General features: G+C 42.5%; 1 protein-coding gene across 7 annotated transcripts in view; it reads left to right on the top strand.

Annotated features, from left to right (window-relative positions):
- AHCYL2 (adenosylhomocysteinase like 2) overlaps positions 1–13988 on the top strand; it is a 493940-nt gene that overhangs the window by 415796 nt on the left and 64156 nt on the right. For 2 of the 7 annotated variants that reach the window (XM_073328946.2, XM_073328943.2), the window contains exon 1: positions 10173–10520. The exons of 3 other annotated variants lie outside the window; for them this stretch is intronic. In XM_073328946.2, coding sequence (XP_073185047.1) covers positions 10467–10520 — 54 coding nt within the window. In that variant the 5' untranslated portion in view covers positions 10173–10466. Of the gene's footprint in view, positions 1–1660; positions 2079–10172; positions 10521–13988 lie in introns of those variants that run through there. 2 more of the 7 variants (XM_073328942.2, XM_073328945.2) reach the window with 2 other exon arrangements.

Here is a 13988-nt window from a genome sequence, read left to right as displayed (position 1 = left end):
ATAAGTGTGAAGTGCTGTATTCATCCTCTTGCATGGTACTTCTAAGAGGCATGCAGGGGAAGCTGTCGATATCTCTGAGAAAGAGAGAAGCCAGAGTGCTGTCCAGTTGTCTTAAGGTATTGTTAACAAACAAAAAACTTTGTTATAGAAGAGCTAAATTTGACAGCATTTCAGTGGATTCAAGGTGGCACCGCCCCCCATTACTTTATTTACAAAAATTCTATACCTATCAAATAAAAAAAATCCACATTAAACTCTGTATGAACAGTAAAGATATCCAGCCAGGTTTCCACTGCCATATAATCATTCACTAACACCCCCCCCACCAATTTGCAGCTCCCATCCAACCTTAACATTGCCCCGTTGTTTTGTTCTGTTATGGAAGTATGCTGTTGGAATACTAATATGTGTTCAAACACTGGAAGACATTTATCAGCAATGCTAAAACACATTTGTAAGTTTGTAGTGTGAGCCATTTTGGAGATGATGTGCCAAAAAAAACCTTAGGAAATTGTTCAAAAATTCAGAGATGAGAAAAAGTCAACCGTCATAACTTTAAACCTCTTTTTTGGGGGGTTTCCCAGAAATAAATCTCTCTGAATGAGAAATGGCATGGAAATTTTCAAGGGGATCGGTTTCTTTAGGGTGGAATTTGGAGCTTATAATTGGAAAACTAACTTCTGTAAGAAGATTAGCTAGTTAGTCCAGATTGCCATTGTTATATAAAATTTCTCTTTTATAAAAAGCCAATAACAGATAAAATATTAATGTGCTGTTGTTTGACACCTTATTCTAACATCTGTTTTGTGTGTAATCAGACATGGCTCTCCAGACTGTAATGATGAAAGTTTTTACTACTTTTTACTCCTGCAGAACCGATGCAGCTACAGAATAATGAGCTGGATTCTTTTCTAGTTTGTGCATTGAAGATAGATTCTTCACTAAATTCTGATTGCAGAATCTTAAATGTTGGTAGTGAGTGAACCAGAAAGACCCAACTTAATTTAGAAACCCCATGCTGAGTGTGCAGCATTAGCAGATCACAAAGCCATAATTTTACTTGTGAACTGAGCAAGTTTAATGTGGAATGAACAAACATTGGACCCCATAACTCTTCTGAACATGAGAACACTTTATAATCGTTCATTTCAGCTAGATGTTTATACAGTACCTGTTTTTCAGCTAGTTCCAAAAAGAGGGGTGTGCATGGTACCCAGCAGAGGGAGCTGTGGACAAGTAAATACACTCCACTGCTTTTCCCTGAGTCTGATAAATGCATATATTCTTTAAAAACAATATTTACTGTGTTCTATACAAAATTGTGGCACTTAGAGGTTAATTTTAAATACACTGTTTTGCTAGTTTGCCAGGAGTACATTTTTAGCAGCTAGAGGCACTCGTATGCTATTTTGTTCAGAGTTACATGAACTTTTAATGCTATCAAGTGTCCAGCTATATTCAAGGAGACACATGTTTACAATACAGTACAAAAAGGAGCTATAAAAATAGAAGTGCGTTCTTGACCTTGATCCTTATTGATCACGGTATCAGCATTTTCGGTGACGTATTCTTAGGGGCGTATGCAGGCCATTGATAGATATCACACACACAAAAGCAAGGTTGCCAGGCATGCACTCTGTACTCAACTGGAGCTAAAAGTCTGTAGAGAGAGGGGTTCATTACTTGTGCATCATGCAGTGCCCAGCTGAAAGTATGAAGTAGCCACAAGAGAAACTGTGTTTGAGAGCGTCATCTGGCCCAGGGTTTCAAACAGAAACGAGGCATTGAATCAGTCCTTGGAGCTGCCTATCTTCTGTCTGAGCACTTGACTAATGAGCTTCATTTGAATAGAAGGCCTGTGCTGGAAGGGGGTGCAGCCACTGAAGCTCCTGAAAAGCTAGGAGTTTGGCTCTCGAGTTTGAGTGCGCGCGTACAGTGTGTGTGGTTTTTTTGTTTTTTTGTTTTTGCACATCCAAATAGCAATTCCCTTTGCTACAGAACAAACTTGAAAAGTCTCAGCTATGGAGAAATGGGACAGCAGCGCAGGTACCTCTGCTTTCCACATGCCAGAGTGGATGGTGAGTTGACGTATAGTTTGTTATTTTAGTTAATACATAGCAAATCGGTCACTACTGGATTTCTAAAGGGACTTTCTCTTTGTCAGGTGGATTTATGCCAGGCTCAATTTTACTGCATTGTACTCAAGTATAATAAAATTTACCAGGAATGGGAATCATTAAAGTCAGAAAGAAAAGGAGGACTTGTGGCACCTTAGAGACTAACCAATTTATTAGAGCATAAGCTTTCGTGAGCTACAGCTCACTTCTTCAGATGCATATCGTGGAAACTGCAGCAGGCTTTATATATACACAGAGAATATGAAACAGGAGTGAGCTCTCCCGCCGACAAAAAACTTCCACCCCCAACAAGCGGCGGCAGCTTTGTCGGCAGGCGCTGCTCACACTGGAGCTTTTCGTCAACAAAACTTGTGTCTTTTGGGGGAGTGTTTTTTTAACACCTCTGAATGACAAAAGTTTTGTCGATCGGTTGCCAGTGTAGAGAGAGCCTAAGGAAGGCCTTTGGTTTGTTTTAGAGCATTATAGCAAGAGATCTGGGTTTCTGCAGGTACTTCAAAATGTGTTGCAGCAACAAGCTTTGCAAATAGCCAGTGGTAAAACCCAGTATTTGAACTGGTCTGATGTAAATGCTCAAAGCTATAAAAATACCTTTTCAGAGGATCTGTTCTGGTTCGGTTTGAACTTTGTTAGTCCTCTGGAATAATTCAGTGTTAATTAGTCTCTCTACAGATTTTGCTAGTCACTAAAAGCTTTACAGTAGTTATTAACCTGTCATTTTCTTTCCCCAGCCTGCTGGTGTTCTACAGAGTGAAATTCTCTACTGTACTTTACCCCAGTTTACCTTGTATTTTATGTCACACTGTCAGGAAATAGTTATTACATTTGAAGGTCAGCATTGATAAAACTTGGCATAACATTTGACACTTTAGAAGTGTCTTCACTGATTCAGATATCTTCAAATCAGGATTTCTGTTTATGAACTAGGTTTAGTTTGGTCATTCATAATTTCTAGATCTTTAGGGCAAAGAAACAAGTGCCGTAATCATACTGGGATCTGACCCATGCTAGCAAAAAATAAGTTTAAATGTGATGGTTGCTAGCAGGGCTCTAACAGTTTCTCTTTGCTATCTGGACATGTTTTTTTTCTGGAAAAAATACATTTTAAAGAGTCTGTGCTACAAGGCCCATATACAAAGAGCTTGTAGTTGTGTTTAACAGCCACGCGTAATCAGTTTGAACTCTGCTAAACCCAGATATAACGTGATTTGCCAAGCCAATGTGGATGGGTCCAACCACACTATAAATAAAGATTGTCCTGAATGGCAAAATTCACATGTTGGTTTGGTGCTTTATTTCAAACCTACTACTCCTCTCAGAGTTGTGGGGTGTTAAGATTCAGGGAGTTCGGGGATTACAAAAAATCACTGTTCTAACCTAGGTCCCCACATTGGATAAAGCACTGATTTTTAACTAACCCTACATTTAGTCCTTTTCGCATGGGTCAGCCAAGCTGTATTTTAAACTGGTTGTACAACAACCAAGCTTAAGGTCCCACATACATTATAACTTTCACGGCATTGGAGGAATCAGTTGCAACACAGCAATCTCCTGACGTGATTTAAATCAGTCTTGTAATGTAGGTGTCCCTGAATTGTGCTATACATTTGAAGTTTTACAGGGCTGAAAAAAAAAACAGGAATAGGGTTAGAACATGATTGAGGAGAATGAACCCAATGTTAACTATGTTGGGGGACTACTGTGACCTCAATACGGTAGAAATTACAATGAAGCGGAGATCTGGACTGTGCATAGATGGTATCATAGATGAGGCTAAGTTTTTGTCTCAGATATTTTTAGTAAAAGTCACGGATGGGTCACAGAATATTCATGGAAGCCCGTGACACATCCGTGACTTTTACTAAAAATATCCTTGACAAAATGGGGAGCTGCAGAGTCCCCACACCACCCATGGAGGCTGGGCAGCTGCAGGGGCTCCAGCTCGGAGCTCCGGGGCCTCCACCACGTGTGGAGGCTCGGAGCTTCAAAGTCCCCCGCTGCCTGTGGCAGCCGGGAGCTGCTCGGTTTGGAGTCACCCATGTCTCGGAGCTCCAGGGGCCCCTGCTGCCCTCAGCAACTGGGAGCCTCACGGTACCCCCCACCAGCCACCGTGTGCAGCAGGGGGACCCTGCAGCTTCCAGCCACCATGAGCTGAAGTCACAGAGGTCTCTGGAAGTCATGGATTCCAGGACTTCTGCGGCCTCCATGACTTAATTGCAGATAACCTCTCAGGTAACCTATAGCTTAGTCTAAATACTGGCCTTAAGCAAATCCCTGTCCACACCAATCTAGGGAAATTTTGGTAGAAGAATCCTGCTAGCAAAAACCCTGTTTAAATGCAGTTGTGGCTCATGTGATTCTAACCCCAGTGTGGTCGGGATCAGAAGTACTGCTGGGGACCTGCGGCAATTGTAAAATCAAGTATTGGATTTTCAGATCTGCCCTTTAAAATTCAGCAAAAGTTCCCTTATTTGTTTTCAGCAAAAAAACATGCTCAGTGCAGTGGTAATGCTGGTGAGACACCAGCAACACCAGGCAAATGGATTCTTTCTGAAAATTCAGCAGTTTCATGTTGAAGACATGGTAATAGCTCAGAGTACACAGAGGGAACCGGTTTCACTTCACGGAACTCATTGCTCTGGGAAAAGGCTGTTCCTTTCTAGTCTGTGTTGAATAGTGTCTATATGGGTCCAAAGAGCAGAGATGCCCGGGCAACGCATGCAGATGGCCTGTAGCAAGCGCATTAAAGGAACTTCACCACCACTTTCAAAACAAGTGGAAAAACTTGCTGGTTTTGGGCCTGTGACTAAGATCAAGTGTAGTATCATTTCAACATCAAATGCATTCACTGTTGGGGGAAATGTATCCTGCCTAGAGGACCCAACAGGTGTTTTCCTCTCTAACTTCTATGATCTTACGATTTTATACTGGAGAAGACAAAGCCCCCTTTTGTTACCTGAGCAACTTGAAATAATATGGAAAGAACCTTGCCACTTGGCCTCAGCTGTCACAGTGCCGCTACAAACAGACCTGGTAACAAGTTTGGGGAACTATTTTCTCCATTTGTAAAAGTTTTTGTAGTTCGTCATCCCAGTCTCTCTTTGGCCTTGTCCACACAAAGCTGTTTTATTAAAAATTTCCCACCAGCGCACTTCCAAACACGGTTGCTATGGTGGTAGCAGTAATATAGACCAGGGACTATCAGATGGCAGCATTTTTACCTGTGGTACATAAGCCTGCTCTGAACAGGTATATGATCATAGTGATAAAATTCTAGTATCTGCTTGGAGTCTTGTCTCCATTAGCACTTCCACCAGTAGAGCTGTATCAATTTGGCCATGGTGGGAAGTTTTTTAGTGAAGAAGCCTAGGAATGGCAGTGAGGGGAAGGGATTTTCCTGGCATCCAAGTGTGAAAGTTCTCCTCGTCTGCTAGGACCTCTTTGGGCAAGAGGTAGTCTGAGCAAGCCACTGGGTGTGAGGGTGGGCTTGATTGAAATATACCACGATTCAACCTCCCTGTTGGCACTGATATCCAAGAGGTCTGAGAACCAAATTCAACCTCCATCCCGGGTCTCCTGTGAAGTGGTAGAATATACTCAACTTTCAAGCTGGAGTTTGTACTATTCTAGGCAGTGGTCTAATATTTTATTTGCATTTCATTTATCACTGCACTGAGATTCTAGGTACACTAGAAATACTATAGATCAGCAGTCCTCAAACTTTTGAGGGTTGCGGGTCCCCCCCACCATACCTCTATCCACATGCTCTTCCCCCACCCCCGAGCTGGGGCCGGGAGCGGGGCCATGGCTGGGGGGAGAAGTAAGGGGATCAAAGCTAGGGCTGCAGGTGGGGTTGGGCCAGGGCCATATCTGGGGGCAGGGGCAGAAGGAGCCACAGCCAGGCTGCGGTGGGGGCAGCTGGGCCCATGGCCAGATGTGGCTCCACTCCCGGCCTTGCCCCCAGCCTCGGCCCTGGGCTGGGAACAGAGCCACGGCTGTGGATGGGGCCAGGCGCACGTGGAGCCGGGAGCCGGTGTCGCAGCTGGGGGTGGGAGCATCGCTGCAGCCGGGCTGCAGTGGGGGCAGGAGCTCCACTCCTGGCCTTGCCTCCAGCCTTGGCCCCGGGCTAGGAACGGAGCCGCGGTCAGCGGCCAAGGCTAGGGACGGGGCCAGGAGCCGGGGACATGGCTGGGGGCTGAACCAGAATAGATCTGGGGGCGGGAAGGGGCTGGATGGCGCTCCCTCTCTGCCCCCAGGGGGGCTGGCCTGGGCCCTGCTGTGCCCCCCTGGATGGTCCTCCATACCCCTCTAGTGGGGTGGTCCCCACACTTTGGGGACCTCTGCTCTAGATGGATGCCTATGGCCTCCCAGAGAGCAAATGACGTGGCAACTGCAAGATGTCTGGATAATAAGATGCATTATTGGGAGAAGTTCAAATTGTGCTTCAGAAGTGCAAAAGGTTAAAATTTACACGTTAATCTACTGAGTTAGAATCCATGTGACATTTTAGCTGTAGGGCTGGAATCTTAAACACTTAAAGCTTTAGCATAGGCCTTGGCTCAACAAGTAGAGTTGTCAGGATTACACATTAATTTAAGGCATGAGAAAGTTTGAAACACTTGTACAGCTCCCTCCTCAAAAAGGATATGAATCATAAGTCTTTTGAACATAGTTGAAGGAGGCAGGGTTACAAGTTAACTGAAGTAACTTAACCTTCACATTTTACAGCTCATTTTGTGCTAGGCAGCTGTTGTCACTAAGCAAGGAGTGAGTTTGTGTCACAGTGGAGGGAAAAGCATTGTGTCTACCTCAGCAAGCCAGTTCTGTGTGTTTTGGAGGTGTCTCAGCTATTAGCACCAGGCATCCATACGCACATCTCTGATTTCATGCAGGAAAGTGTAACAGGATATAAAGCATCTCTCCTGGTAACCAGGGTATTGTGTGTTGTTGCAGTCATGTGGTTTTCCTTTCATGAAAAATTATGAGATCTTAGTTGGCTGGGGACTTTTCACAAGTCTAGTGGTTAAAGCAGAGTTTTCAGAGGGCTAGGAGTCCTGGGTTCAATTCCAGTCTCTGCACATTATGAGCTTTGGCAAGTTGCATACCTGTCTGTACCTCCATTTTTCCATCTGTTAATAGGGTAATACCTTCCTCATGGGAACACTGGGAGCATTAAGTAAAGCACTTTGAGATCCTCTGATAGGAAGTGCTATAAAGGGCAAAGTATTATCATAATTCAGGCTGGTCATAACCACTATAGGTGACAGGTTTCAGAGTAACAGCCGTGTTAGTCTGTATTCGCAAAAAGAAAAGGAGTACTTGTGGCACCTTAGAGACTAACCAATTTATTTGAGCATGAGCTTTCGTGAGCTACAACATCTGATGAAGTGAGCTGTAGCTCACGAAAGCTCATGCTCAAATAAATTGGTTAGTCTCTAAGGTGCCACAAGTACTCCTTTTCTTTTCACTATAGGTGAGATTGCCAAACAGTTTCCATTTTAATCCTGTTATTTTTACAGCCTTGTAACTTTCTAAACTATTTTTGGATGATAGTTACTTGTTCTCTGCCTTAAGTTTGTCTTCTCGATGGAACTTTTTGGGAAGTTTGAGTAAAATCACTTAACCCAGTTGGGTGTTCTGAGAGGCTGAGAATTTTCCCATTGGAAAGAGACATTCTTATCACCTTGTTTCTCACAGGAATAACAAAATAAAGGCGAGACTGTGAAACATCTAAATTGGTATGTATCGAGATCTTACTGATCATTTCATTCTGATTAGCTGTAGAGTAATTTAGCGCTTGCCCTGTTTTATTTCTACAAGTCCATTTGCTGTGAGCAAGGAATTTACAAGCTCCATTAGCAAATCCCCATGAACTTGTAGGCTGCACAAAATCGGTAGCCCCCGTTTCTTTTCCTTTGTTCCTTAAAAGAAACTAGAGATTTTAAGTGAAAAAAGTGAGCATTCCTGCAAGTGCTGTTTCCAAAATCAAGCACTCAAGACATTTCCAAAGTTAGTTCTTCCTGCAGCATTCCCCTCTGTATATTACTTACTGTTTTTTATGGGTATACTATAATAAGTATATTAAGACTTACAATTAACAAAGCAAACAGGAATAGAAAATACTCCATACACACAATGTGGCCATGTTAACATTGTTGGAAGACCAGATTACAACCCCTATACTTACAGACTCAGACTTTAAGATCAGAAGGAACCATCATGATCATCTAGTCTGACCTCCTGCACATTGCACTGTTAAAGGCACTTTAATCTTTGTAGCTCAGATGATTCAAAATATGTGTTAACCATGTTCTCAAACTGTGGTACAGCACTGGACTTCAGTAGGACTGAATGTGGTTCTCTACGTTTTAACCTCGTCAAAGAACAAGCGTGTTGCAACCTTTTTTCCTGACAAGTTGTTAAGTAGTTTCTTTATAGGTTATATAGTCTGTTAAGCTTTGGTGCCTTAGGCTCTCTTTTCACTGGGAGAGTGTTTTTTACATTGAAAGAGCTGTTCGAGTTAGTTTTCTTGATGTAAAATCTTAGTGGAGACGAGGCACAGGTAATTTTGACTTCACTCTCTTTAATGGAGGTCAACCTTATACCCTCCACTTATGGCTTAACTTGAATAGCTACGTCAAGTTAAAAAACTGTCTTCTCTAGGATTTTACAGTAAGATAGTAAAAACACACCTCTGTTGCCATGAAGAACTAGCCTGAGATGCAGCAGTGGTGTTAATCCCAATGTCCTGGCAATTTCCATTTGGAGTAATAGTTTTGCGCTTCTCAAATCCTCTGTGCATTTTCAATTGAATGTAATCTATTTCTTCACTTTGTCATAAGCTGTGGGGTGGTGTTGCTTTGTCCTATTAAACAGCTGTAACTTTTCACTCCAGAACTACATTAGTTGACTTACAGCAATGAATGAAACTGAAGATTATGACACCCAAATTTCATAGTGGTGGAGCGTTGTCTAATGCTTAAAGCTAGGATGCTTGGGTTCTATTCCCATCTCTACTGTAGATCATGTTTGTGAGACAGGGAATATTTGTTTCCTCACTTATAAATGGGGATTCTTTATGTCCTTACCTCCCAGGGATGCTGTGATTCATACTGTTTAAGTGCTTTGAAATCCTCTGATGAAATGTGCTATAGAAGAGCAAATTCCCATTATTGTGACTCAGTGGAGTGTTTGGTGATAGCATAGGATGGGGGGGGGGAGGTGGAAAACTCACTGTATTTTGCCACACTTGTTTAGACTTTGCCATTAGTTAATCCAATTATGTACTATGACTCTCCCAGTATAAAATGTTCTGGACAAACACATTGAAGTTCTGTAGTAACCCTGCCTTGAGCACTGTAGCAGATTGCCTTGAGCCCATCCAGAAGGGACAAAATTGTTCTGTGAACAGCTCAGAGTAGCGAGCTGTGGAATGATGATCTGACCCAGTAAGTAAGAAATAAAAGTCTGCCTCATTTCAAGTCTTCTATTACAAATGAGGCAGTCCTTGCTTAGCAAATGTGTAACAAAGCTGTGCCCTCTGAGCTACACTAGTATGAGTGCTCTTTGCCAGTGCCTTTTTGTGCCTATCTTGTCCCTTCTTCTCCTTTTCCCCTCTCCTGCATTGGGAGGTATCTGTAATATGGAGAAAGAGGTAGTCCGAAGAGGTAGGTGTTAGTCTTGTCATTCCCGCAAGTGACCCTGTGTTCTGAAAGGGCTTGACTCTTCCAAGGACAGAGAGCTCTGCGCTTGCTGCCATGGGGGGTTGGCATCATTTGAAAAACATTTACCAACCCAACAAATGCCTTCATTGTTTTAGTTGCCCGTGAGTTAATTTTGTTCTAATGAGGCTCTGTTAATGTAATCATCTGACATTGGGAAAGGGAGGTGGGGGAGGACCCAAGTTGAAAAAGAGCCTAATTAGCAAGTTAATTATAGCAAGCAAGAAAATGTACTGGTTAGATAAGTAAGCGATTGTTATGCACACACAAGTCAGGCCATGTTAGAAACCGCTGCTAATGGGGGAGAGGTCGGGAAACATTTTGTCACTCAATGTAAAACAAAAAAGGGAAAATGCTGTGACTTGTTTGTGAGATGCTAGCAGAAATGCCTCATTCAGTCTCGGGGTTCTTCCCTGCCAAATGGGCCGTTGGAGGGGGAGCTGGAAACCCAGGCAAGTGTAGCCCTCTCCTTACCTGCCCTCCTCCCTGCACAACAGAATAGAGACTTGAAACCAGAGCAGGCAGGATTTCTGATGCTGGAGGTATAAATGAATGGCCAGCAACTACACTGGACTGGAAGGATTGCAGAAGAGCTGTAGATAATAACGCTATGCCGAACAAGAAGAAGTACCATGTGAATGGCGATTCAGGGATTAAAGCCCAGGTGAGGGCAGCCTTTAGGTACCATACTGTAGACTTTCTAGAACAAAGTACAATTGTTTCTTTCTCCCCAGTCACTTACTTTTGGTATCGACTAAGCCCCTTCACCTGGTGTAAATGAAGCATAATCTCCAGAGAACGCATCTTTGTTTGGCTGTTTCCTCTCAGGAATCGGGGTTTAAGTGTCACAGCTTTTAGTTGAACTGCTGATTTTAGAGACGTTCTGTCGTTTCTCTTCAGATCATGCCTGTGGGAAGGTATAGTGGAAATCTGGAGCTGGGAGGTTGGATGGGGCAAACCAGCATGTGAAAACCAGAACTTCTGATGGCCATACTTGCTATTGAGCTTTGTAAATCTGTGCAGAGCTGGTCTTAAATTGGAGCTCCTGGGCAACTTCCCCGGGAAGAGGGGAGCTGTATCTCACTTCTTTAAAAAGAAGTGAGCATGCACCTGCATTTAGAAATCATTAACCCTTGTGGCTCTGGCATGAATTCCAGCCTGAATCATTTCATCCTGCCAAAGATCTATATGGCTGTTAGAAGCAGTGTATATATAGCCACAGATAGTCGAAGCAGGTCAGTCTCCTAAATCCAAGTGTTTGTCTTTTTTAAGGGTCTTAGAATTTATCACCTGAAAACTAACTCTCATGGGAAATTGATTGTTACCTTCAGAGGGACTTTTGTTTCTTGGTCTAAACAGGTTCTACATGTAATCAGTATCCTTGCTTTTGTTGGTGTCAAGTAGCAAGGGAGAGTCTTGATTACAGGTTATGGTGGTAGCTTGTCTCGGGTGCAGCAGGAAAACAGCTCTTTTTGGGGTAGCTTAGCCTTGTGGAGGACTTAGCCTTGTGGAGGACAGGTGTGAATTAATAGAATTTTAAATGAGAATTTTGGTCTGACAATAAATGAAGTTTAAAGATCTCAATTCTTACATTTCTAGGTAGGGCATATTTCTGTTGCAGAGATTCCAATTCTGAACTGCAGTCCTGATCTAGAAATTGTACCATTATAAAAAAATTTTACATATACACACACCCACACACAGTATGATGGTGTATGTATGTGTGTATCACCATCATACTGTGTGTATACATATACATAAGAAATATGTATATAATGTACAACCAGACTGAGCTGGTTATAGTAATTGTCCTATAGAAACCAAATTCCAGTTATTGACCTACACAGGACTGTGAATGAGAGTGGAAGGATATAGTTTCATCAGAGGGACTTAGTGAAATATTATGCTAGTTAAAAACACGACTGGGAAGGCATATCATTGCTATATATAGTGCTGCTGTTGGTTTGGTATGTAAGTGCCGTGTCTTGGGGTTCAGTGCCCTGTTTTAATTACTCACTCTTGGCTTGAGTTGGCATTCCTGTGGTTAGAGCTGAGATGTGGTAGTAACATGACCTGGGTTCTAGTTCTGCGTAACTTGGTCACTGGTTTATTCTGTGAACTTGGGCAAGTCACATTCCTGTGTTACTTTGGAAAAAAGTTATTTGAAATCTCTATACATGCTATATAAATGCTAAATATTATTGCACTTTTTACAGCATTTGCATGGAAAATCCCTTAACAGATGATGCAGGGGAATATTAACAGAATGTTGCTTTTTTTTCTGAATTCTGCAAGAAGAGTTATTCATCCTTGTTAGCCTTCCAGCATATCTAACTTTTCCTAGAGCATCATTTTATGCCAATAATCTGGTGGGGTAAAGCTCTTCTACTAATTGAGGGATCTGTTTAAATGAAAAGAGCATTCTTGTAGAAAAACAGCATTCTTAGAAAAGGGCATGTGTATACCATTGTGCGTAGAATCCGTTTCACAAGGAGTAGAGCTGTTTGAAGGCTGGATGTGCAACTCCTGATTCTCACCTTAATTTGAGTGACCACTTGCCTTTTTCTGTTTGTTGTCTGGTGTTCAGTAACATTTTATTGTTGATTGAGTATTCTAGGCAATACCAGCTTTAGGATTATCAGAGGAAAACCCTGGGTTGCTGTTGCAAACCTTCTTGCAATCCTTTCTTCCATAGCCATGATTGCAGCATACTAATTTTATTAGCCCAATGACCTTGCCAAAGTTCCAAAACAGTTCTCTGAATTCCTGCCGGAGACTTGAGGTATCACCGAATCAGCTCCAATAATCCCTACCTGCTTACCAGGCTTCATGTCATGGCCATGTTCTGGATGACATGGTCTAGACTGACATAGTCAATATCCCTATTAAATTGGACAGAGTCACTTTTAGTGATGTAGTGCTGCTTCCCTGCACTTGCTAGTGCAAGGAGTGAGACATCAGGACTGTAAATTTAGCACTCCCTTGTGGCAATGTAGAGCATTGCTGCTTAAGCTACTGTGCTTGAATTTGAGCTGCTCCCAGAAAGGAATCAAGTTCCAGGCAGGTAGGAGAAATCTCTAAACAGAACCAACTACTTAAAATATCCTAAGAGGTTAATAATCACAATTAATGGTTTGACAGTGTTCTGAAGGTGTAAATACTTAACACTTATTGAGCCAGATCCTCTGTTGGAGCAGATTGATTCCAGTGAAGTCAATGGAGCTTTGCCAATTTACACCAGCAAAGAATCTGGCCCATTGTTCTTAATTATCAAGTGAAGAGTTATTACCAGTTTCACTGGGAGAGTTCTAACACATTAGCACACACGCACAAAAGACTTTGGATCAATGCTTAAAATTAGCTAGCATAAAAATTCAGACATTGGAAGTGAATTTATCTGTGACTAATAGACGTGTGCGCTGAAATGTTTGCTGAATTGCAGCATAGTAATAGTGGTTAGAGCAGGGAAGGACTGAAAGTAGACTGCCTACCGTCTATCCTTGATGCTGCCACTGGCTTGCTGTGTAACCTTGCACGAGTCAGATAAATTCATATCTTTAGTTTCTCCGTTTGTTAAAACATGAGTCCCTACCTCAGATGTTAGCTCAGTGCTTGCAGAGTGCCTTGTGATCTTTGGGTGAAAGGTTGCTAGAGAAGTGTAGTTAGGAATATGAGAAGTTCAAATTACTTCTGTGTTTTTCTTAATGAACTGAACTTCTATTTAATAAAGAATCTTTTGTTGAAAGTTATAAGATATGCCTTTATAGGGACTTGAAGGGTCTGGGGATAGGCAGCGGGCAATGGAGCTTTCACTGGTAGCTCGCCAGTAAAAAAAAATCTGGTCCTGTTTGGTAGCTATTACTATCCAACATCTGTGTGGAATGGGGTTTCAGTCAGTCCCTATTAGGCAAATGGCCACATCACAAAGCCACCTTATATTTGGCCCTCTTACTGTCCGTTTCAGCAGAGATCAAGGGTGGAATAAAAACTCCCCATCGCCCACCCCTCCAGTGTTCCTCGGGAGGTAACATCCATGAAAGGGTTGAAGCACATTGGCAGAGGATGACAATGAGCCTCTTCTGTAAGTAAGGGTGCTAAGTGTGTCTTTACTCTACACGGTGTCTATATAAAA

The sequence above is a fragment of the Lepidochelys kempii genome, chromosome 1 (assembly GCF_965140285.1).
Source record: "Lepidochelys kempii isolate rLepKem1 chromosome 1, rLepKem1.hap1, whole genome shotgun sequence".
NCBI lineage: Eukaryota > Metazoa > Chordata > Testudines > Cheloniidae > Lepidochelys > Lepidochelys kempii.
This window is presented reverse-complemented; position numbering and strand designations above follow the sequence as displayed.